The sequence below is a fragment of the Cebidichthys violaceus genome, unplaced genomic scaffold (assembly GCF_023349555.1).
Source record: "Cebidichthys violaceus isolate CVI_PGR_0920_01 unplaced genomic scaffold, fCebVio1.0.p SCAF_24, whole genome shotgun sequence".
NCBI classification, from domain to species: Eukaryota; Metazoa; Chordata; class Actinopteri; order Perciformes; family Stichaeidae; genus Cebidichthys; species Cebidichthys violaceus.
Genome location: NW_027176417.1, coordinates 2,654,137 through 2,677,098, shown reverse-complemented (window position 1 = coordinate 2,677,098; position 22,962 = coordinate 2,654,137). Strand labels below are relative to the sequence as shown.

Here is a 22,962-nt window from a genome sequence, read left to right as displayed (position 1 = left end):
CAACATGGGAAATGTCCAAGTAATGCAACTCTCCCTGCAGCAGCATCAGCATAAAAGCCTAATTAAGTTTGGTGTGCAGAAACAGGCGTTTAATAGGATAATGACTTCCTCAGTAAATACAAGGATGAATCTTTATGGCTTTTGGTAAAATAGCACTTGTCCATTTGGCTACTTTATGCCAAACTGGTGGCATTCCCATCATCCTCAGCTGTAGTTCATGTTTACTTCTAATTTGCACGCTAATCGTCGATGCTTTGAGCTGAAAGCAGGGCTTTGCTTAAGGCCTCACTCTTAGTCTTGTTGTTACATAGTTTGCTCACCATATGGCCAGCTAACTTGCATATTTTGTCAGGCTTAACATGTTAATTAATAGATCAAATTAGCCAGCAAAATGTGTATTATTTGCTGTAAAACAACTCCCAGCCTTTGTGTTTACATACAGTATGTGAAGTGTGGTTTGATTCTGCTTCCTGTTCGTCAGTCGTTCTGCTCAGATACTGTACCCAAGTACAAAAGCGTCTTCGATCAAAGTAGCGCGTAAAGACCAGAGATGCCAACATAAAAATACACACACACACACACACACACACACACACCAGAATAGATAAAGAGACGTTTATAAAAAGGATAGCTGCACAAGACGTGTGAACACAGTTACCTTTACAGGAAACAAAACTATCTACCTGTGAATGTGTTGCATTCTGTACACGCAGAATCAGCTCAACAGCTCAACAATAGCGGTTTCTCATGTGAGAAATTTCACTTCTGTGCAATTGCACTTTGATTCACAGTAATACAAATGCACAACACGGAGTCTACAGCAATAGTCATTGTTATTCAGGACCGAAAACACATCATTATGCAAAGAAAATCTTCATGTTGTGTCAATGTAAAAAAAGTTTTTAAAGGCCGTGAAAACCCAATCAACAAAGCATGCTGCATAAAAACACAAAGCATAATAATGAAGCCAATTATTGAGAAACACAGATCAGTAAATATGAGAACAAATCAGATGCAAGTGTTTTGTAATCTTGAAATGAATGCAATAATAATGCATTTTAACTTAGCGGATTGATTTCAGGGCACTGCTGACTGTTTTCATAGATGGGAGATGGAGGCAAAGCATCATGGGAGGGCTGGCGGCTCGGTGTGTCCCTGGATTGTCCTGCGCAATTGGATTGTAGAGGAAAGATTAGTTGTTGTTCCCATAATCCTTTTAGTGAATATGTACTGTATTGTGTAGTCATTCTTGTTGTTTTCTGGCTCTTTTGTTTTTTCAGACTAGACCTTCAGCAGCAAGTCTGCTGCAACAAATGTATGTGAAAATTCAAAAATGTCTCACCTTTACACATACGTCTTGATGCAACACATAAAGATAGCATCAAGATGAAAATCACCGTGATCCCGACAACACGGTACACAAATGGCCAGAAAGTCGCCGTCTCCGTCACTAGAAGATCTGGAACATCAAATGTACGGCATGTAAAGGAAACGATTCACGTGTAACAGCGACACCATTGTGAGAGTGAATTAAGTTCTTTTACCCGGTTCTGAAGTCATCAATGCAACGGTGGTGAGCTCACCTGAAAAGCATTGAGATTGTTTATTCACCACATAACAGTGACATACCTTCAATCAGGTTTATTTGCATCTGTGTAGATTTTGTCTCACTCACCGTGGACAGAGACTTGGATGTAGTGACTGATACTTCCTCCAACTTGACACTGATACTCACCTGAGTCGTTTCTGCGTACCTTTTGAAAGATCAAAAACGATCTCCCTTCTAAATCTTTTAAAAGTGTCCACTCTGTTTTAATGTGACTGCTGCTGCTCACGTTGACAGGGACATCAGTTGTCTCACTTTTGTACCAGGAGACTGTAGGAGGTGAACCGCTGCAGAATTCAACTGTGCAGTGAATCTGAAGGTCTTCTCCGAGAACGGCTTCATAAACTGTGTTCTTACTGACTTTAACTTCAACTTCACAATCTGAATCTTCACCTGCAAAAGGAAAATGACAACAAACACAAACAGAAAAGAAATGATTGGACAATTGGTCTCTGCTTGATGGACAGTCTTGACAGCTTATGATGAAATAACATGAAAGCAGTGGGAAAGTATTTTAAAAAACAGTCTGTAGATCACAGAAACAGCTGTATGGGCTTTTCATGCTGCAGCTGTATAAAACTAAAGACTCAGGTCAGTAAGTGGTGGGAAGTGTCTTTGTGGTTAAAGCACTTGTTGCCTTTAGTTCTGGCTACCTGAAATCTACCAAATGAAATTTACATTAACTGAATGTTAGAGTTTGGGTCTTGGAGCCGAGGTTGAGATCGGGGTCAACCAATCTAAATAAAGGAGGTGAAAGCGAAGCTAATTTCATGTAAAATGAAATGTAAATGGCTGAAATGTAAATAATGAAAATGCAATGAAAAGTATGCCGAATATTTTCCATCAACCACCTAAAAGATCCTCCTGATGTGCAAACAATTACCTAAAATCACTCTATTATAGCATCAAAGACTCAATTTCTTTACATTCTGTCAGTTTAACAGCCATTCATTGACTTTCTTTAGTCCAGTTTGTTTCTTTGTTGAGTTTTAATGCTGCGCTGTTGAGTCTTTGGTGTGTCTGCACACCTGCTCTGGATTCCACATGGGAGGAATACTAAGTGTATTTAAAAAAATATATATAATTTTTAGCATCTTTGACATGCAAGTCATCTGATTAGCGACGCAGAAACAAAGACCTGCTCAGATTGAGAGTGAGCGATGAAGACAGAATAAGAAAAACTTACTGTCGGCATCCAGTGTGAGGAGCAGCGCCGCACAGACGGACACACGGAGGATGGTCAGGCAGCAGTTGGGTCTCATGGTGGAAAAGAAATCAGCTATCCACTTCTGTAAAACAACTATCAGTGGGGTTCTGCTCTAGATGTCAGTGTGTGGTTTACTTCACTTCCTGCTTTTGAGCACTGTGGTCTTCGGCGGATGCATACCCCCACCCTACATGTCACAGCACAGAGAAGGACATTTCAGGCACACAAGCCTTTTCTTTTTTAGCCTCGCTTCACCTGAATTAGTTTTTTTTTTTTTTTATGTAAACATTTTTGCTTCCTAGTGTTTTAAAGACAAAAAAAAAACAGTCAGCAGTGAATGATGGATGTAATCTTAATTGAAATCAAACAGTCATGGATACACATTATGTTATTTGATTGCACAAAATGATTAGATCGTTATTACATTCTTGATTTCCCAGTTTGAGAAACACAATAATTATTTAAAAAACAGAATTACAGGTCATTAGTCATTCATATAGTCAGACAGTGAGTCACTAGTTGATATGGCACAGTTTGTAATCTCATGAAACCATTACTGTTATTAGATGTGAGGTGAAATTCAAGTCATCAGCACAAGGACACAGTTTTAACCCACAGTGAGTGCATGACACAAAACATTCAAACCCAGATTGCAAACAAATATATATTAGTTGAAGACAGTTTGCAAAATTTCTGTAAAAAAAAAGTGGTTTAGTTTGGTTACAGCTGCTTTTGGCTTCTCCAACGCTGCAGATTTACCCAGACTGAGGACTTCGTAGCCTGATTTCAGCCCTCATGTTAGAGGATTCAGGATTTTTCTCGTCAACAAATCCAGTAAAACACCAAAGTCCAAACACATTAGTCCAGCTCCCAATTCTTTGACTTCCCCAGTCTGTGGCCCCGAGCACATTGGTTCTTACCGGAGACGAAATACTTAAAAAACGGAGCACAAATATACTGTTACATTTTTGAAAAGTGATTTCCCAAAACAGAAAGGCCCTGTTGGTGTTGGCAGACGTTACTAAAACAGGAGTCGATGATGAGATGGACACCAAACCCGACCAGCACTGTGCCGGTTTGTGCCGGTCGAGCTTACTCATTTCAATTGGGCACGTTTGGAGTGCACCCGTTCTTATTGGTACATGATGACCTCACACATGTCTCACACATGTCCAGCAGAGCCTTTAAAGCATTGACCGAATTGTGAAGATGCTAATTTTAGCATAAGGCTAAACTTGAGCTCCTCTGGGGTGTGGCACTTTGAAATGTGGTCCTTTGGTGTTAACAGTTGCTGAGTTTACATCAAGCCTAATGTGAGACGTCGTGCTCTTTGAAGTGATTCAGTCTCGTGGGTGACGGGTCTTTAACGCGGATCGCCGCGTACTCTGACGCATCCTCCCTCGGCCTCCGCGGCCGGGCAGCAGCACCCGCCGCTGGAAGCTGATGGTTGAGAGCAGCGTACACAACAGAACCCCCCGCTTCCTCCACCGCGACCCCGCGCCTCTCTCGGCCCCCCCTCGCCTTGCTGTACAAGTGCTCGTTGACTTTCAGCAATGGCGGCTCGTGGGGCTGTGAGGGCGGGGTCTTTCTCCGGGTCGACCGCTGACATGGCGGCGCAGAGGGGCTTCCTCTTGGCAGAGGCTGAGGGCTGGCGTGCAAGAAGGGTTGCTCCACCATGGGGATCGCCATGTACTGCAAAAACAGAGCATCTTGCATTAAAATGTTTGAAGAATTTTTAAAAACGGGATGTTATGGTTTGATGTGCACCTTTGTCTTACCTGATTTTCAGTTTGCGTCTTTTTCTTTGAGTTTGATTTCCCTGCATGTTAACATTTTGCTGAAGTTAGTCACTGTTTTTAAAGTCACAATCATGTCCCGTATGAAATATGTATTCAACGTCTCACCTTTGCACCCTCGCATCGATACGACCGATATAATTATCACTATGATGACGAACGCCACAATCCCTGCAGCAAAGTACATGTACAGCCATAGATGATCTGTGGAATTCTGATCCACAGTTGTTCCTGCTAGAAGAAGAGGACGTTAACATGAATGTGTTTGATCCTAAGTAATAAAGGCTGCACTGTTTGAAGAATTTAGATTCAAATGAAGACATAGAAATATCAGCTTCACCGCACAACACTGTTTAGTTTATTCTTACTTGTGTCATTGTTTGTACCATTGGTACGCCCGTCATCGCCTATAAAACAAAGCACAGCAGCAATGTTAAGTTTTACTGATATGAAGACAGAACTTTTGTTAAAATGTATTTAAAAATCGTAGCTGCCCAATGTGAACACAGGTTTCTTGGGTCAGACAGATGTATGAAATGACTGTAAAAGTGTCACTCACCGTGGACAGAGACGTGGATGTAGTGACTGATACTTCCTCCAACTTGACACTGATACCCACCTGAGTCGTTTCTGCGTACCTTTTGAAAGATCAAAAACGATCTCCCTTCTAAATCTTTTAAAAGTGTCCACTCCGTTTTAATGTGACTGCTGCTGCTCACGTTGACAGGGACATCAGTTGTCTCACGTTTGTACCAGGAGACTGTAGGAGGTGAACCGCTGCAGAATTCAACTGTGCAGTGAATCTGAAGGTCTTCTCCGAGGACGGCTTCATAAGTTGTGTTCTTACTGACTTTAACTTCAACTTCACAATCTGAATCTTCACCTGCAAAAATTAAAACACAACAAACACAAACAGAAAAGGTTAGTTGACCCTTAGTTTACAGTTTACTGTGATACTGTAATGTAGCAATTCAATCTGATTCCAGCTGATGAAAGAATTAGTGCAGGTGAGAATTATATATTATGATTTATCTTTCAATGGAATCGTACCGCGATGCAATCCTTTGTCAAGATATCGTGATACACAATGATGTCATCTAAATTGATAATAACAAGCACATACTAACTCAAATTTCTCCGAAAATATATAAAAAGAGGGAATACTTTTAATTTATGAAATATTTATTTCACACAAGAGTCTAGAGAACAGACTATTTATCTATTGAATTAAAACATGCTATATAATGAAATATATTGTTATCAAGATATGAAAATGACCCATGTGATATACATGATATAGATATTCAAAGAATGCTTTTAATGTTTGTTTCTGCTGAAGTTAGGCCTTTTCAATACCACATCGAATGCACTTTAATACCTGTTTGGGTAAATATAATCTAATTATATCCCACTTTGCAGCAGCATATACAAATCATTATCCAATGATATAATTGATTAAAGTAACACAACTTGAACCTGGATTAGTATATTAATTAATAAGGTTAAAATAACATTTAATGAGCGTATGAGCGTGTGAGGACTCCAAACACAAATTAGCAGCAAACGTGATGCACGACTTACAGTAAAACTAATGAAACACACTGAAACTGACATTTTGATGAATGGAAACACAATTTGCATGAAAGAAGGAAGTGAGAGCGTGCACCACCTGAAGTGTAGGGTCTCAGGGGAAACTGTAACCCCTCATCTGAATCTAAACCTCAGATACTTTGCGTGAAGTCTGTCTTATATCTGTACATTTAACAGCAGATATCCTGCTCCTCATGAATGTTGATTTAGAGTTAATTCTTGAACTGAGAAACAGAAGTCCACAAAATAACCTCACCACGGGGTCATTTGGTATTTCCGTGGCAACTGGGTTTGTTAAAGAACAGATAAAAAACGCCCTGTACTTTGTACTTTGTTCCATTTTCAAATGTTGCCTGCTCACTGCCTCCTACAAGAGTCACTATTAAATATTACGTCCTCTGGCCTCAAACTACAAAGAAACATTTAAGGCACAAGGAAACCACAGTGAACACTTATAGATGAACACACGAATGAGTCTGTGGTCGGTGGCAGTAAATATAGTAGACGTCGTTTACATAAGATAAGAAATCACACCTTTATGACAAATGGGAAATTATAGCAACCAGGAACATGATGTGGGTAGACGACTTTTAAAAGTATAGAAAAAAAAATGTTCTGCCATGTTTTGATAAAAATGTATTTCTGCTACTTTTATGTTCGTATGCAATCTCTAATTGTTTCCATCAAACTCCCACTTCCACCTGTTGTGGAAGATATTACCTGAAGGCAGCATTTTTAGCATCTGAAAACAGAATTGTCGATTATTTTTACGTGCGAGTTCAACAGACATTCATGGTAGAATTTACAGACTTTTAAAGAAGATTAAGATTATATTATATTAAAGAAAGAATAACCGTTATGACGTTCACACCTTATTGACCTAACTCGTTGGGTTTTGGGGATGACTGTGTGCCAACGTCTTCCTTTTAAAAACTGTATAAGCTGCTTTTTAACTCTATTATCACATACTTTTAAAGTTCATGACCTATACAGAAACCAGGCCTCCAGCCTTCACCAGAGAACTTGGATAGCGGTCACAAAGCTGACTTTTTACTCCAAGAGCCTGATTAAACACACGTGAGACCTGCAGAGGAAGGAGAGGCGACGCTACACAAATACTGAGACTGCTGCACAATACGCCCAAAAAAGAATAACTTACTGTTAGCTTTTAAGGTGAGAAGCATCCCTGCCGAGATGAACACATGCAGGACGGTCCAGCGGTGGTCAGGCCTCATGATGCCTCAGTCGTAGCCAGTCCAAGTGGGAAATGTTCCTCCGAGAACATCGTTATTTGGTGAACAAAATAGAGAAGCACTGAAGCTGATGTTGAAGCTACTTAGATGCACGCAGCTTCCTCTTTCTATACTCTCTGCTCGCTCCCTTCCTACCTTTGCCTCTTTCCCCTTTTAAGCAGGGGCGGTGAGTGCACTGGAGGGGAGAGAAGGTCCGTGGGTGGGCTTGCTTTTCTAAATGTTGCAGCTCCGATGCAGTAAACCATCTCAGATTAGGGGGATCCCACAGTTTCCAGGCGCTCACCTCGCTACGATACAGCTACATAGCAAAAATCTGTCACTTTCACTTTACCTCTCTTTTCATTTCCAAGTCTTGTTTCAGTCTGTGCACCTTGACAGCGACTTCATCACTTCTTGTCAATGTCTGTGGTTCACCGTCTTTAAGCTGACTTCCTCCATCCTCTCCCATCCTTTCATCCTTTCATCTTCACCTCCTGCAAACTTGTGCGGCCTCGTGCACAGCAGTGTGGTTTCAGAGGAGGATGCACAGCGCACTAAAGGGGAGATGGAGATGCTGTGGCCTCTTTAAATGCCTAATCTGTTGAAGTGTGTGTGTGTGTGTGTGTGTGTGTGTGTGTGTGTGTGTGTGTGTGTGTGTGTGTGTGTGTGTGTGTGTGTGTGCGGTTGCTGTCGGGCAACGCCATCAGCCCGTGGACTGGTTATCTGTCAATGAGTCTGCCTCATTCAGGTTTAAAGGATGACTACACCAGTTTTACACATGAAGTTCAGTTTATTTGTCACAGACTTTATTTAGCGGGATGTTTAAAGTCTTCTGTGGCTCTATATATGGAGATTTCTAATATCTGAAAATGAACCCTGATGATGTCAGGGTTAAATAGATATTATAGAGCTGTATTATGGGATATGTAGGATCCACATTTTCTTCTTTTAATCTGTCTTGTGTAAGTGTCTCTGGAGAAATGAGCGTAACAAAATCTAGATGAATACCCCAATTAAAGCGCTGTGTTTAAATGTTTACCCATTTAAGAGTAGCAGTAAAAACATTGACGCCCACCTTTAACAAGTTGTCATATTGTAGGTGGCCCTAACAATGCATTATATGAGTTTATGATGAGCTTATTATAGTAGCTTACTATTTTTTCATATAAAACCTTGCTTTATGAGATCATTTTAGTGGAATTAAAGTACACACGTATTCAGATCCTTTACCTAAGTAAAAGTAACAATACCTCACTGTAAAAATACTCAGAATAAGGTGTTATAGTATTATATAGTAGGGTTATTTAAGATAATAATAAAATCCTTGTTGTTGAGAAACGACTATATGTTTCTGGAACAATGGCGCCATCGTGTGGCGTTCAGTGTCAGTGCATGTTATTGGACGGTGGTGTCTTGCGCAGTCGCACTACTTTTTACGTAATGACGTAGGGTCCTTACGTCCCCTACGAGCCGAAAATGGCGGAGTATCTGGCGTCCATTTTCGGCACAGAGAAAGACAAGTAAGTTTTATCTAATATGTATTGTAGTGGTCGCCCAAACGACGCATGTTATAATAACTATGCATGCAGCTTTGCTTCTTCTTCGCCCGCTGGCCTCAGCTTGTAGCCGCAGCGCCGCAGAACGCTGCAGTCAAGCTAACAGTAGCCACAGGAAGCTAACTCCGAGCTAACACACATTGAATGAACCTCAGGAAGGAACCTCAGATAACCTGCAGCTGCTGTGTGAACAGTCACGTTGTCAGTTAACTAGTGGAGTAGTGTGATCTGATATTTAATACAGCATTGATGTAAATTAACTCCCAAAACACAACTAGTTGATGTGGTCTAGTTCTATTACTAAACACTAATTAAACACTATTATAAATACACTGTGCAATACTACAGTTATTATGTCTGTATATATAATATTGCAACTGTCTGTATATATAATATTGCAACACAGACATCATTCTGTCTGTATATATAATATTTTAGTTATTCTGGATTTTTTTACTGTTTTAATTATTTTTATATTTAATATTCTTTACTGTTTTATTATTATTACTATTTTATTATTATAATTACTGTTTTATTATTATTACTTATTTAGAATATTATTTTTTTACTATGTTTCTTGTTTGCACTATCTATATATATATATATATATATATATTATAACTATTCTGTCTGTATATAATATATAATATAGAATATTTTATTACTTATTTATACTTTTTTACTATGTCTCTTGTTTGCACTATATATGTATGTATATATTATTATATACATTATATCCACTATGCTGCTGTAATCCTGTAAATTCCCCCAGTGCAGTAATAAAGGATTATCTTATCTTATGTTATCTTATCTTACTTGGGTAGGTAACAAATGTATAAATAATAAAACTCATTAGTGCACAAAATCCACAGCTGGAAATAGTCCCAACAAATACACTCTAGTCGCGACACTACAGTGCCTTTAACAAAAGAATAGACATGTTTTTGTCCTGTTCGTAGCGACAGAAAGGCTGGAGAAGTTGGAACATTCTGATCCTCTACCGAACCAAATGACACAAAAGTCTGATGTTTCTTTTTCTTCTGTTCCAGGGTCAACTGCTCCTTTTATTTTAAAATTGGCGCTTGCAGACATGGAGACCGCTGCTCGAGATTGCACAACAAACCGACCTTCAGCCAGGTGAGGATCCCATCAAAGTGTTCCTCTGAGAACACTGTGACGTATCGCTGTTAATGGTAAACATGCTGCATTTGTGGAAGCAGCTTTGATATAGACCACACCAGACGCAATCATCACTTTCTTCTCAGGATGTTGTGCCTGCGTATCTATCAAAAGACATTTTTTTTTTTTACAAGCTTGACTAGAAGTCGACGATCAGAAGTAGCAAGAAACAAAAGGAGGCTGTCTGATCACGTGCTGCTTTGCTCTTTCTCCTGCAGACCATCTTGATTCAGAACATCTACCGTAATCCCCAGAACAGTGCACAGACGGCCGACGCTTCGCGCTGTAAGTTACAGATTTGTCAGCAGCCTCGCCTTTCTGTATTTTTTTTTGCTCACGTACAACAACAGATGTTAGGTACTGCTTCAGCCCTGTTAACTGGAGACCCGGGTTGTGACCCTATTAGCTCCCAAGTATCCCAAAACCAAATATTTAGTGATTCGTCAGGCATTACCTAAAACCAACAGAGAAGCGCAAACACCTGCTCATGGTTCTTCCAGGCTGTGCTGGTTATGAAATGTTTAGAGCGGTGTGTGTGTGTGTGTGTGTGTGTTCAGTAAATGTGTTGAGCCCGGCCCCCGTGGAGCTGAAGCAGTGCCTCTCATGCAGGTAAGTGTCACTGACTTGTGTGCGTTTTCCTCCGGTGCCCCACACGTGAACTACACATCCGGCGTATTTGAAAGCATTGCATTCAGTCTGCCATAGCTTCAGCGCTTACCACCGTTTCAACCCATTTAAATTACCTCTTGGTTCCATTTGATGTTTAAATATAACCGGTACCTGTGGACGATTCAAAGGATTTTATTCTTTAGTATTTTTTGCTTTCGTATCTTGAATGTTGCATGCAGATGTGGTTGCGCCCATGTGACACAATTCTGGACAATTTGATGTTTTAACGTCTTTTTTTTAGGATACCGCTCGAGGCTATTCACTTCCATTCAGTGCCTAATTATACGGACAGACAACTCTTAATTAAAGAGTAATTTATCAGCCGGTAGATGTGGTCCGTTATTGTGAATGAGTAACTTAGAGTTGTGTTGGAGCAGTAAATGATATGGGATCATAAATAAAGTTTGTTTCTTATAATTAAAAACACGATAAGAAGCAAGACAAAAGTGGGCCTCTTTCCTGAAACGTTTCAGCTTGTATACAAACGTGTGACCTCACTATGTGTTGGGTTGTTTTTGTTTCTTTGACCGTCTTTATGCCATAGCCTCGAACATAAGCCAAGAATACACATGTGAAGCCCGTTTTCATCCAATTATCTGTAATATTATACAAATGTAAAAGAAAGCAAATGCTAAAAGTAGAGGGAAAGGAGCACATATCTTAAACAGTGAGGGGGGAAATAAGCTTCTCTTCCAATAATAACAACAGAGTGGCCATTTCTGAGATTTGTATCCATCACATAATTAAGACCCGGAACTGACAGCACCGCAATTTACTGACAGAAACAAATTCTAATCAAACATTTTTCCTCCTCAGCTCTTTATTTTGGTTGATTTATGTCACAGAAGTTTACGTTTTGTATTTCAGACCATTTCCCTCTTGAACATTTACCTTCATAACCTTCAAAACTCTGCCCAGTCTGCTGATGGTTTACACTGTAAGTTCTCCCTTCATCTGCAGGACCCTCCAGCACTTAATTTACTGTACCACACCTCCCCACACAAATTTGGCTTAGTGTAGGAACATATCCTCCAGAGATGTCTTAGCACATCATTTCCTGGAGATAGAACACCAGGTCAATCTAACTTAGTGTGTTTTGGTGTCAGGTCCTTCATTTTGCTGATGTGAAACAGATGTGTTGGACCTCAAACGGCATAATGAACTTCCTGTTCCTGTGTTCTTTGCTTCACACGTCACAGTTTACACCACCTGATTGATTGAAGCAGGTTTCTACTAGCGCTGTCCTCCACGTATTTAAACTCTCTCTTCATGTTACGGCCAAGTGTTGTCATGAAGCGGTGGAATAGTACAAATACGTTCTGCGGTGTTACGTCACGGCCCCTCTGCACATGATGTACACATAGTTACACAAACAGATTGGCAAATCTTTTCAAAGTAAAACCCCACTAACCAGGAGGGGGGAAAAAACAAAACAGGGTCAGCTCTAGTTTTTCATTTGCTTCTGTGAAATAAGTTGGGAGAGAGTAACATATAACACACAGACTCTTCACCTTTTCACTGTTTACAGGGTGTGACTATCATAGCAAGACGTTTCATGTTGATGTTGCCACAGTTCAGATTTCTTTGTTAAAAGTCTTTTGTCCGTTTGGCGTCGCCCTGACTGTCCCTTGTTTTTTGTAGGCGCCGTCAGCGATGTGGAAATGCAGGAGCACTACGACGAGTTCTTCGAGGTCAGTGGCCTTTTGTGCCGCCGTCTCGCCTTCATTCCACGTGTAGCGCGATGTGTCGGGGGGGGGGGGGGGGGGGGGGGGGGGGGTGCGGCTCAAAATGTATTCAGTTTGTGCCGAAGCAAGAGTCATTCAGGAGCTACTATTTACACAGGAGGGATATGAAACAGCTGCTTTTACATATCAGAGATTACCTTCAGTTTATTGTCTATTATCTGTGGTGTTGTTATCATATAATTAAAACTAAGCAGTAAAAAGCCTGTTGTTAACTTTTCTCTGTTTGTTTTTCTTCCTCTCTAATTTCCGATACAGGAGGTGTTCACGGAGATGGAGGAGAAGTACGGCGAGGTGGAGGAGATGAACGTGTGCGACAACTTGGGCGACCACCTTGTCGGAAACGTCTACGTTAAGGTTGGTAATCGGTCTAAATGTCTCCATGAGAGAGAGAGAGAGAGAGAGAGAGAGAGAGAGAGAGAGAGAGAGAGAGAGAGAGAGAGAGAGAGAGAGAGAGAGAGAGAGAGAGAGAGGGGGGCGGCTCAATGTAGTCGAACCTATAGAGGGAGCTTCTATGGTAAGTTTACACGCCGCTTATCCTCAGCCGCCCTCACTGATCTTAACACCGTGTGCTCTCTCTCTCTGTGTAGTTTCGTCGCGAGGAGGATGCAGAGAAAGCAGTCATGGACCTGAATAATCGCTGGTTCAACGCCCAACCCATCCACGCAGAGCTCTCCCCCGTCACTGACTTTAGGGAAGCGTGCTGCCGCCAGTATGAAATGGGGTGAGTGACACCTGATATGTCCTCTAATGTAAGAAGTCCTTTTTTAATACAATGAGTGTGACCACGACATGTCCAGCCAGCTGCAGACTGCTTAGAAGCAAGTCTGCGTACGCTTGTTTGGGGTGTCAACTGACACGATATGGGCCTGAAGATGACACGTGCCCTTCAGCAGAGCACCGCAAACATGACAGCTGCAGGGCCACTGTCCGAATCATCACATTTTCTGTTAAATGCAAAGAGAAACTTTGTCGCTGCACAGTTCCTTTATGGGTCCTTCAGTGTTTTTCCATTGGATCAGTGGGTTGTTTGCTCTGCAAGTGATAAGATAGACTGGGGGGGGGGGGGGGGGGCTGGCTCTGCTCCTCAGCATGTGTTATGTATTAAGAGCCAACTTTTCCTCTTGGCAATGCTTCACCAAATGCAAGCCGAGCAAGTTTAACCCTGCGCCGTCTCTTCCCACAGAGAGTGTACCCGAGGGGGCTTCTGCAACTTCATGCACCTGAAACCCATATCGCGGGAACTTCGAAGGGAGTTGTACGGCCGCCGCAGGAAAGGGTACAGAAATATCCGAACGCTTAACGTTGACATTGGATCGATTAGGATCCGTCGGTGAATGTGTTTCTTCTCTCCCACCAGGAACCGCTCGGGATCGCGCTCCCGGGAAAGACGCTCCCGCTCGAGGGACCGGCGGCGGGGAGCGCGAGAGGCCGAGACGGTCGAGGGACCGAGAGCGCTCTGGAAGGTTCTGAAAGAAGCCAAGACCGACCCGATGTCCTACCACACCCCCCCCCCCCCCACACACACACACACACATCCCCCTCCTGACCCCAGCAGTGATGACAAAGTTATTTTTCTTTATTGGTGAATCGTTGAAAGTGTTTTTCTTTTATTCCCTTTTTTTAAGACAAGCTTGTGTCGCTTTCTCAATAAAACAGATTTGTAACTCTGCACTTGCTTATATGAACATGAGGTTATTTCTTATGGAGAGCTCTTTTATATCAGGAAGGGGCTGATTATTGGTAAACTGCATGCAACATGTTCCTGTTTTTGGAAAGACATATATATATATATATATATATATATATATATATATATATATATATATTAAAATGTTCTTTATTATACTGATGATGATCATTTGCTGCTCGTCACCTCTCTTTTATTACGCTTAAACTTTGGATAGTCTTCAAACTGGTCACGGCATTTTAGATTCAAATTGATAACCAGTTTCAAATGCAAAATGTTCATGCATTTCATAATAGATATAAATGTATCTTAACGCATGTTACTAGAACTGTAATTTGAGTTTACCAAAACTCTGGTATAAATTCTCAAACTTTGCCAGAAATAACATTCACATTATATATATATATATATATATATATATATATATATATATATATATATATATATATATATATAGTTAATATTTTGGCACCAACACATGAGAAGTGCTCAAGATGTCACATGCGTCAGAAGTACACACAGTCAATAAAAGGTAAACAGATGGCGCTGCTGACTTTAGGGGCGTGTCCCCAAACCCTGATAGCTAAATCTTTGCTCTGATTGGTGGATCATACCAAACAGACGCCCTCGCCGCAGCCAATCAGAGACGGGGGTAAAACTTTGAGCACCTCCCCTTTCGTTAGATCCACGTGTGTCTTTGTCGGGAGGCGCTTCCTCCGCATTGTTGTACTGGCTGCGCGTTCACACCGGAGTCCTCCGTGATTTCTATTTCTTTTACAGGAGTCATTAAATCATAAGGTGAGTGGGAATTAGCAAATAGATGAGAATAAATGCTGATGGAAATATGTAAATCACTGTGACGCTTGGTGACTGAGAGCCTGAGAGTGATGCAACATCGGAGCTGCGCAGGAACCATTTTTTGTTGCACCGTTTGTCAGATATTATGGTTTATCGCTTATTTTTTCTGCTTTTTAAATCAGCTTCCTTTTATTCTGACTTCCACTTTCCCTGTTACATTACTACCGGATGTTATTACTGTAGTGCGGTTATAAATTATATGGTTGCAGCAGACTGTTCATGTGACCTTTATGTTGATCGGTAAAGCGATTAAGCCTTTGGTTTACAACAGTGACGAATTCAATTGCATGCCCTTATTTTGTCTGATCAGCTGTTCAAATTCCAAATAAATGTTTGTTATTGTAAAAAACGACAAAGAGCAGCGACATATTTACATTTCATCAGCTGGAACCAGTGCATTATGGGCATTTTGCCTTTAAAACAAATGACTGTACGATAGGATTATTTCGTTTAAGCTCTATTATAGCACCTTAATCAGCGTTCACACTTTGTTTTCCTCTGACAGCTTTTAATCACAGTAACGTTACACCTGGTTTCTAGTACGTGAGCTCCTGACCATGTGTGTGTGTGGGGGGGTGGGTTTCCAGGTGTATGTTTCCTGCTGTTTTACATTGTGGCTTTTACTGCCAGCATTCCTGCTGCTGACATTTTGTCCTCCCATTTGCTATGGCTGAGTGAATATCTATAGTCTGCTCTTCCTGTGCCCTTCACCCGCTCATAGATTGTTGCTGGCAGAGCAGTTGTCTGACAATTTGTTTAATTGCCTAAACATCTACTGCTGCCGTTTCCATTATGCTGTAAGAGCTCTGAACATACCAGAGGAGATTAGAAACGCTCCAACGTAAGCAGATGAGCGGGTGTGATGAAGGGGGAATGTTACAGAATGTTGCCAGGCTCACATCAGGTGATTTCAGCTCTGTGTTTCTTCAGCCTGGTTGGAATTTGAGGATTTGTTTCTTGAAAAAGAATTCACTTTATCCTTGTTAAACCCTCTGCAAGTCTTTTCTGCCATGCAGCCTGGGCTCAGTGCCACATGTGCTCTCACTGGAGGATCACATTGCCCCCCCCTGAACCTTGTATGGTCACCAGATACCACCTACTCTTCCCTACATTTGCCACCTTAACTAGCAGTGAGACGTCTAGTGGCTGCAGAGGTCTGATCTAAAGAAGGGAAGTAACATGTGTTGGTTTCAGTGTCTTTTCAAATTTGATAAAAAGCAAATTAAACAGGAGTCCTCGTATAACATTGCATTTCAAAGTGCTTCACTAACCCTAAAGCAGCAGGTCTCAGGGCAGTTTTCTCTCCCACGCAGAGCTGTTTGCTTAAGTTCTTTTCAGTGTGATGATTCAGCCAAAGAGGGTTTCAACATCTGGCCTCGCTGTGTGCGCTGTGCATTAGTGAAGGTTCATCTGCTGCGCCTTTCTGCCGGACAGAGAAACCCAATGCGCGTATTAATAAGTAAAGAAAACATCTACGTCAAAATGTGTAGGGGTTTAAAGATCTGATCTTTCATGTTGTTATTATCGTATTATTAACCTGCAGATTATCTTGCCAATGAATCAATTGGTCAGTAAAATGCCAGATAAAAAGCTTTTTATTAAGCCCAAAGTGAAAATCAACTACAAATCCACACAATTTAGAAGCTGGACCTGGGAATTTGTTTGCATTTTTGCTTGATAAATGATTTAAAGTATTAATAAACTATGAAAATAGTTGCAGATTTATGTCCCGTCAAATGACAGCTTTTCCACTTCAGTCCACTCAGAATGAACTCCCGCTGAAGATAATGTTGAACCTTTAGTTACACATTTGTGACCTTTACAACATTTTACACCCGGTAATGACGGGTGATTAAGTCAGTTTAGGTTTTCATTCACAAACACAAAGATAATGTGAGGCAGATAAATACACTGTGCATTTGACATACGCAGTATGAGTTTTTAGCTCTTAATACATATAGTGAATGATGCAATATTGGCAAAAGCTTGATCAGCCAACCATCAGGAACTTTCTACTACTTTCACTTCTGGGTTTTTTTCACAACGCACTGATGAAAGCGGAATCTATTTGACTAATTTGTTTGCTCACCACGTTAGAAATACTCAGGTGTGAGTGTGTGTGTGTGTGTGTGGGAAGGAGAGCAAAGGGTGTGGGGGAAGCTGCCAAAGCGCTTGGTTAAGCATGATGAAGCTTTATTTATTGGTGCTGGTATGACTCAGCGTTAATGGAAGGAAGGAGCGGCTCGCTGTTTGTTTTCCACTGGGTGCTGCTGACATGTGGTAACGTATCGATGTGTTGAGGATGAAATATGAGCCTCGAACCAGCCGAAGGTTTCTATGTATACATAAAAAGTGATTCCATAAACCTATGTCCTCTGCTTTGTCCAGGGCGAGCCATGCCGTCTGTCCCCTCAACCAAAGAGACCACCGTCAAGCCCCCCGTGTGCCCTCACGCCGCCAAGCTGCTCACCCACAGCAACGGGGAGGGCAAACTCCGGGAGGATTTGTTCCCGCTGAACAGCGTCGACACAAAGAACGTCGCCGCCGAGAGGAAATGGATCCGGCCCGACCTCCCCAGCCGCTGCACGTGGAGCCTGGGAGCCTCGCAAGCCGAGTCCCCTCACGCACAAGTCCCACGGTCGGTGGTTTGAACGTGCACTTAAAAACGTTTGCGTTATTGTGCATTGCATTGCTTTGTTTGAACCAGTGGCATTCAGTTTGTTCAAACCCACGGGGGGGTGGCTCAAACCAACTCTCCAGGCCAGAAACGAGTGTGAACAGGTGTCGTTATCTCAGGCTTGTCGGACCAGGACGAAAACCCGTCGAGTGAAGTTATTAGTGTGATTATCTTTGCAGCGTCTCTAAATGTATTCCTTCTCCCTCTTTCTCCTCCCAGAGTCGTCGCTCCAACCATTCTACCAAACATCCTGCACAGGATCGGTGACACGCCCCTGGTCCGCATCAACAAGATCCCCAAAGTGTTTGGACTCAAATGCGAATTATGTGAGTCAAGCCCAGACACATTGTCCCGTCAGACAGTAGGTGTGGCCGTTGTTTGCTCGTTGGCACTAAGCACACGCGTGACTTTTTGAATCTAACGGAAGGCACTTCAGGGTGCAATGCATCATTTAGTCTGATGTAATAAATATTTCTGTTGCGTGTGTGTGTGTGTGTGTGTGTGTGTGTGTGTGTGTGTTTTGTAGTGGCCAAGTGTGAGTACTTCAATGCTGGCGGGAGTGTCAAGGACAGGATCAGCCTGCGGATGGTGGAGGATGCCGAGAGAGCCGGCCTCCTCAAGCCTGGAGACACCATTATAGAGCCCACCTCTGGAAACACTGGTAATTATCTGCACGTGTTGCTATGGGGGGGGGGGGGGGGGGAGTTATTTAAAGGTACAAGTGGTATGTTACTTAGTTGAAAGCAGCAGTGTCATAAATGTCTGTATGTGTGTGTGTGTTTGTTTTAGGTATCGGATTGGCCCTGGCTGCAGCTGTAAAAGGCTACCGCTGCATCATTGTCATGCCTGAGAAAATGAGCATGGAGAAGGTGAGCTCTCAGTCACAATGAAACTATCACTCTTGCATTCTTTTAAAGTCCTCACGACTTCTGCTAAATGCACATTGTTGCGACATTGCGTCTTTTTTGTTTTCAGCTGACAAAGCTGCAGAGATGCTCATATCTAAATTGGGGTAGCTGAATTGTAATGTAGGGCTAATAGAAGTGCACATCATGCTTTTGCAGATGCTATTTGACAAACCATTCAGTTCATGTCTCATTTGGTCACAATGGCAAATTTGCTCAGCTTTTTCCGTTTCTTTTTCTCGACAGGTGGATGTTTTGAGGGCGCTTGGAGCCGAGATCGTCCGCACACCCACCAGCGCTCGCTTCGATTCACCGGAGTCTCACGTCGGCGTCGCGTGGCGCCTTAAAAACGAGATCCCCAACTCTCACATCCTGGACCAGTACCGTAACCCGAGCAATCCTCTGGCCCACTACGACACCACAGCCGAGGAGATCCTGGAGCAGTGTGACGGTACGAGCAGCTTTTACCCACCACACTGTCGTAATCATAAAATCTTGAAGATTGTTTATATCTTGTATATTTCTTCTCAAGAATACAAATGTACAGTTTGTTGCCTCCGTGTAAGTATATTTTAATCAGAGTAATCCTGAATGTTCACTTAACTCCTCCCCCTCCTTAAAGGTAAACTGGACATGCTGGTGGTGGGAGCAGGAACAGGGGGGACGATCACGGGCGTCGCCCGCAAACTTAAAGAACGATGCCCCAACATCAAAGTAAGTTGTGTCTGTCCAGAAGTCAAATACTCACCGGTTTCTAACATCACATTGCTGACTGTCTGTTGAGCTGCTCGTTGTTTACGAGTGGTTTGTGTGCTGTCTGCAGATTGTTGGTGTTGACCCAGAAGGCTCCATCCTGGCGGAGCCCGAGGAGCTGAACAAGACCGATAAGACCCAGTACGAGGTGGAGGGCATCGGGTACGACTTCATCCCCACCGTGCTCGACAGATCCGTGAGTTCCAGGAGCCTCTTTTTTTAGTTTCTTACTTCCCTTTTTCTTACGTCACAATGTAATATTTCTTTTTTTCTCTCTTCAGGTAGTTGATATCTGGTACAAGTCAGACGACGAGGAGTCCTTCAACATGTCTCGCATGCTGATGAGAGACGAGGGCCTGCTGTGCGGTAGGTCGCTCAGGTTCCCGCCAACACAAATGCCAGACGAGCCATCGGGGTCATGACGTCGGCTCACCTTTTGGCTCTTTCTCTGTGACAGGCGGCAGCTCTGGGACGGCCATGGCAGCTGCGGTGAACGTCGCCAAAGAGCTGAAGGAGGGCCAGCGCTGTGTGGTCATCCTGCCAGACTCCGTCCGCAACTACATGTGAGATTCCCCATGTGTCAAACCACCACACAGTCTATTTCTGTAATGTCAAATAGTGATCCTCGGGTTTAAATAAGGCGTTTCCTGGAATATTTACAATAATTATGTTAACATTCATGGTTAAAGCAGCACCAACATCTGGGCAGCAGACTGCACTTATATCCAATGAGCCTTTCACAAAACATGGCAATGACTAAAAGACAGCTAAGCCGCCTTTAATGGTTGCCGTCCGATCGATTGGTGCTGAAAAGCAGCGTCTAATCACTAATAACTGATAATCAAAACTGTATGTGCAGCTGTGCGTCATTGAATAGCATAGATTATATTTTTCCCGCCTGTTCGTTCATTCGGAAGCTGCAAGTCAAGGCATCTTTCATCATCAGACTCTTTTTCCTCAGTCTTTACAGCTCTTCCACGATTGCATTCTCTAAAAAAATGGAATGTGGGGCGACAAATATACCAACAATCGCTGGTTGTTGGTCTTGACAGATCTTTATTGTGTAAACACAGATAAAGCAAATATGATTTTTTTTTTCCCCCTCTAGGTCCAAGTTCCTGAGTGACAAGTGGATGGTCCAGAAGGGCTTCCTGAGTGAGGAGGACCTCATGGTGAAAAAACCATGGTGTGTGTGTGTGTGTGAGATATTACAGGCTGTATTCTCCTCTTGTGCAAACCTCCTCCATGGGGTGTCGCTTTAAGACCCCTCTCATTTCTCTCTGTTCGTCAGGTGGTGGAACCTGAAGCTGCAGGGTTTGAACCTGTCCGCCCCGCTCACCGTGCAGCCTACCGTCACATGCCAGAGGACCATCAAAATCCTGAAGGAGAAGGGCTTCGACCAGGCGCCCGTGGTGGACGAGGCTGGGTGAGAGTCATGCAGAAATTCTGCATGTCTGGACCTTTTGTGTTTTATTGCAGCGCCTTGTTGTGCTCTGCAAAGGCTTTAACTTCACCTTGTGTGCGTGTGCGTGTGTGTGTGTGTGTGTGTGTGTGTGTGTGTGTGTGTGTGTGTGTGTGTGTGTGTGTGTGTGTGTGTGTGTGTGTGTGTGTGTGTGTGTGTGTGTGTGTGTGTGTACAGGTTAATCCTGGGCATGGTGACTTTGGGGAACATGTTGGCCTGCATTCTAGCAGGGAAGATCAAGGTGTCAGACCCCGTCAGCAAAGTGCTCTACAAGCAGTTCAAACAGGTCAGGCACTAACTGTTCGTGATGCTCTCGGGATGTTTCCTAAACAAAGTAAAGGCTGAAATTGAAGACTAAATTCTTCATTCTGATTGGCTGACAGCAGCAGCCAATGAGACAAACCAGTTTAGGGGCGTGGAAAGGCTTTAAAGGGTGTTTATCAAGTCAGGGTGTGAAAAAACGACAAAGTCCAACTGTGATGTTTTGACTGGAGTTGATCCAAAATAGATTGTAAAACCAGATTTCTATCATTTAATTCCGCCAAGCAACTGTAATTAAAAAATAAAATAAATTGTTGGCACATTTCTTCCTGAGCCAATACGTTACATGCCACTTGATCACAAGTTATTGTTCGTTTTATTTATTGTCCTCATTAAGGCGTTTCTTTTTTTTTTTTCTTAGATCCGTCTGACTGATAATTTGGGAAAGTTATCCCGCATTCTGGAGACTGACCACTTTGCCCTGGTGGTACATGAACAGATCCAATGTAAGTACAGTATGCACACACTTCCTTCTTTCAAATGCCGTCATTCACCTGAGCTCTCCGTGCTTCTGTCTTGAGCCCCAAAATCTGATAAACTAAATGCTAAATGTTTAGCTTTGGCTCCCCCCAGTGGTAGTGTGGAAAAACACACTGTAGCCGAACAGCAGGAACATGAAGCTTTTGGAAATAGAGGGTGACAACTCCTCAAGCAGGGTAGTCTGCTACCTTGCGACAGTCTTGCCATCTTTCTGCTCATCTTCATCACGCTCTCTTCCGTGCTGTTCTTTCACCAGACTTGACGGACGGCTCTCCGTGTCTGAAGCAGATGGTTTTCGGGGTGGTGACGGCCGTTGACCTGCTCAACTTTGTCACGGGCCGGGAAAGGAGAGAGCGATCCATGTCGGAGTCCACCGACGAGCTGAACTGAACTGATCCAAACCACTTGTACATTTCTCACGCTTACACAACAAATGCAATAAACAGTTTGGTAGATATGTCTTAAACATGGAAAATAATCTTGTGAAGGTTTTTGATTGAGGTTGCGTATTTAAAAGATACAAATTTAAATTTTTAACTGGCGTCTTATGCTCTAATCAGCAAAATATGTCTTCCCACTATGTCAACTTGTTATAGGGTTTCTTATTATTGAAACAGTTGATTATTACTTGGTTGTAGTGCTCAAAACAAATCTTTTTAAGTTTGTAACTTGTAGAAAGTTTTCTGTTTTTTATCAGAGTCTTGGATAGAGGCATCTGTGTCGCTGATTTATTTGTCTGCACAGTACAAGATGGTTTCGCTGTGGCCTTTTGTATCCATCAAACATCAAATATATGACAAGATAGTATAAAAGCCACATTCATTTAATTTACAAAGAATAGACAAGTAGATAGCTGCTGTACATACGCACATTATCTTTCCAGTGATGCTCATGATGTGTTGCCTTTTAATTTATGTTGTGCAAACACAAAAACAGTAATACATGCGGATGGTAATCTGATTTCTTTAAAATCATGTGGTGATCTTACCATTTCCTTTTTCCACAGCGCCTGTGACGTAACTGCAATGTTGCCATGACTATTTAATCTAGTTTGTGTCTGAAACGTTTTGTATTGCATAATTTTTCCTCAATGAATGTGTATGATTAAATAAAGCTTAGAGAAATTCTTTGACTGCTTGAATTCAGACAATTATTTTTTGTTATAAATTGCGCAAATATATAGAGGGACGTAATGGATTGTATTGCATTTATATTATATATATATATATATATATATAT

At 42.2% G+C, this 22,962-nt stretch overlaps 4 protein-coding genes across 4 annotated transcripts; 2 read left to right on the top strand and 2 right to left on the bottom strand.

Annotated features, from left to right (window-relative positions):
- Positions 1-601: 601 nt before the first annotated feature.
- Positions 602-3,048, bottom strand: LOC137879220 (B- and T-lymphocyte attenuator-like). Its single transcript, XM_068719897.1, has 5 exons — positions 2,793-3,048; positions 1,676-1,999; positions 1,545-1,583; positions 1,343-1,459; positions 602-1,165 (listed from the first exon to the last, which is right to left on the bottom strand). The coding sequence occupies exons 1-5, from the start codon at positions 2,866-2,868 to the stop codon at positions 1,059-1,061; spliced, it is 663 nt and encodes a 220-aa protein (XP_068575998.1). The 5' UTR covers positions 2,869-3,048; the 3' UTR covers positions 602-1,058.
- Positions 3,049-3,147: 99 nt separating this feature from the next.
- LOC137879162 (uncharacterized) lies at positions 3,148-7,904 on the bottom strand. Its single transcript, XM_068719779.1, has 6 exons — positions 7,359-7,904; positions 5,169-5,492; positions 4,978-5,016; positions 4,718-4,843; positions 4,592-4,632; positions 3,148-4,505 (listed from the first exon to the last, which is right to left on the bottom strand). The coding sequence occupies exons 1-6, from the start codon at positions 7,432-7,434 to the stop codon at positions 4,122-4,124; spliced, it is 990 nt and encodes a 329-aa protein (XP_068575880.1). The 5' UTR covers positions 7,435-7,904; the 3' UTR covers positions 3,148-4,121.
- A 997-nt stretch (positions 7,905-8,901) lies between these two features.
- On the top strand, positions 8,902-14,249 carry LOC137879170 (splicing factor U2AF 35 kDa subunit-like). The gene is given in 9 exon segments (XM_068719794.1): positions 8,902-8,951; positions 10,037-10,124; positions 10,385-10,451; positions 12,477-12,526; positions 12,836-12,934; positions 13,168-13,301; positions 13,764-13,856; positions 13,938-13,985; positions 13,987-14,249. Coding segments are annotated over 9 exon segments (687 nt in total). The 5' UTR covers positions 8,902-8,907; the 3' UTR covers positions 14,051-14,249.
- A 708-nt stretch (positions 14,250-14,957) lies between these two features.
- On the top strand, positions 14,958-22,855 carry cbsa (cystathionine beta-synthase a). Its single transcript, XM_068719578.1, has 15 exons — positions 14,958-15,065; positions 17,514-17,763; positions 18,022-18,128; positions 18,329-18,463; positions 18,592-18,671; positions 18,954-19,158; positions 19,330-19,421; positions 19,531-19,656; positions 19,742-19,826; positions 19,918-20,023; positions 20,569-20,646; positions 20,752-20,886; positions 21,100-21,208; positions 21,605-21,689; positions 21,980-22,855. Exons 2-15 carry the CDS (start codon positions 17,522-17,524, stop codon positions 22,111-22,113), a joined length of 1,719 nt encoding a protein of 572 aa, XP_068575679.1. The 5' UTR covers positions 14,958-15,065; positions 17,514-17,521; the 3' UTR covers positions 22,114-22,855.
- The last annotated feature ends 107 nt before the right edge of the window (positions 22,856-22,962 follow it).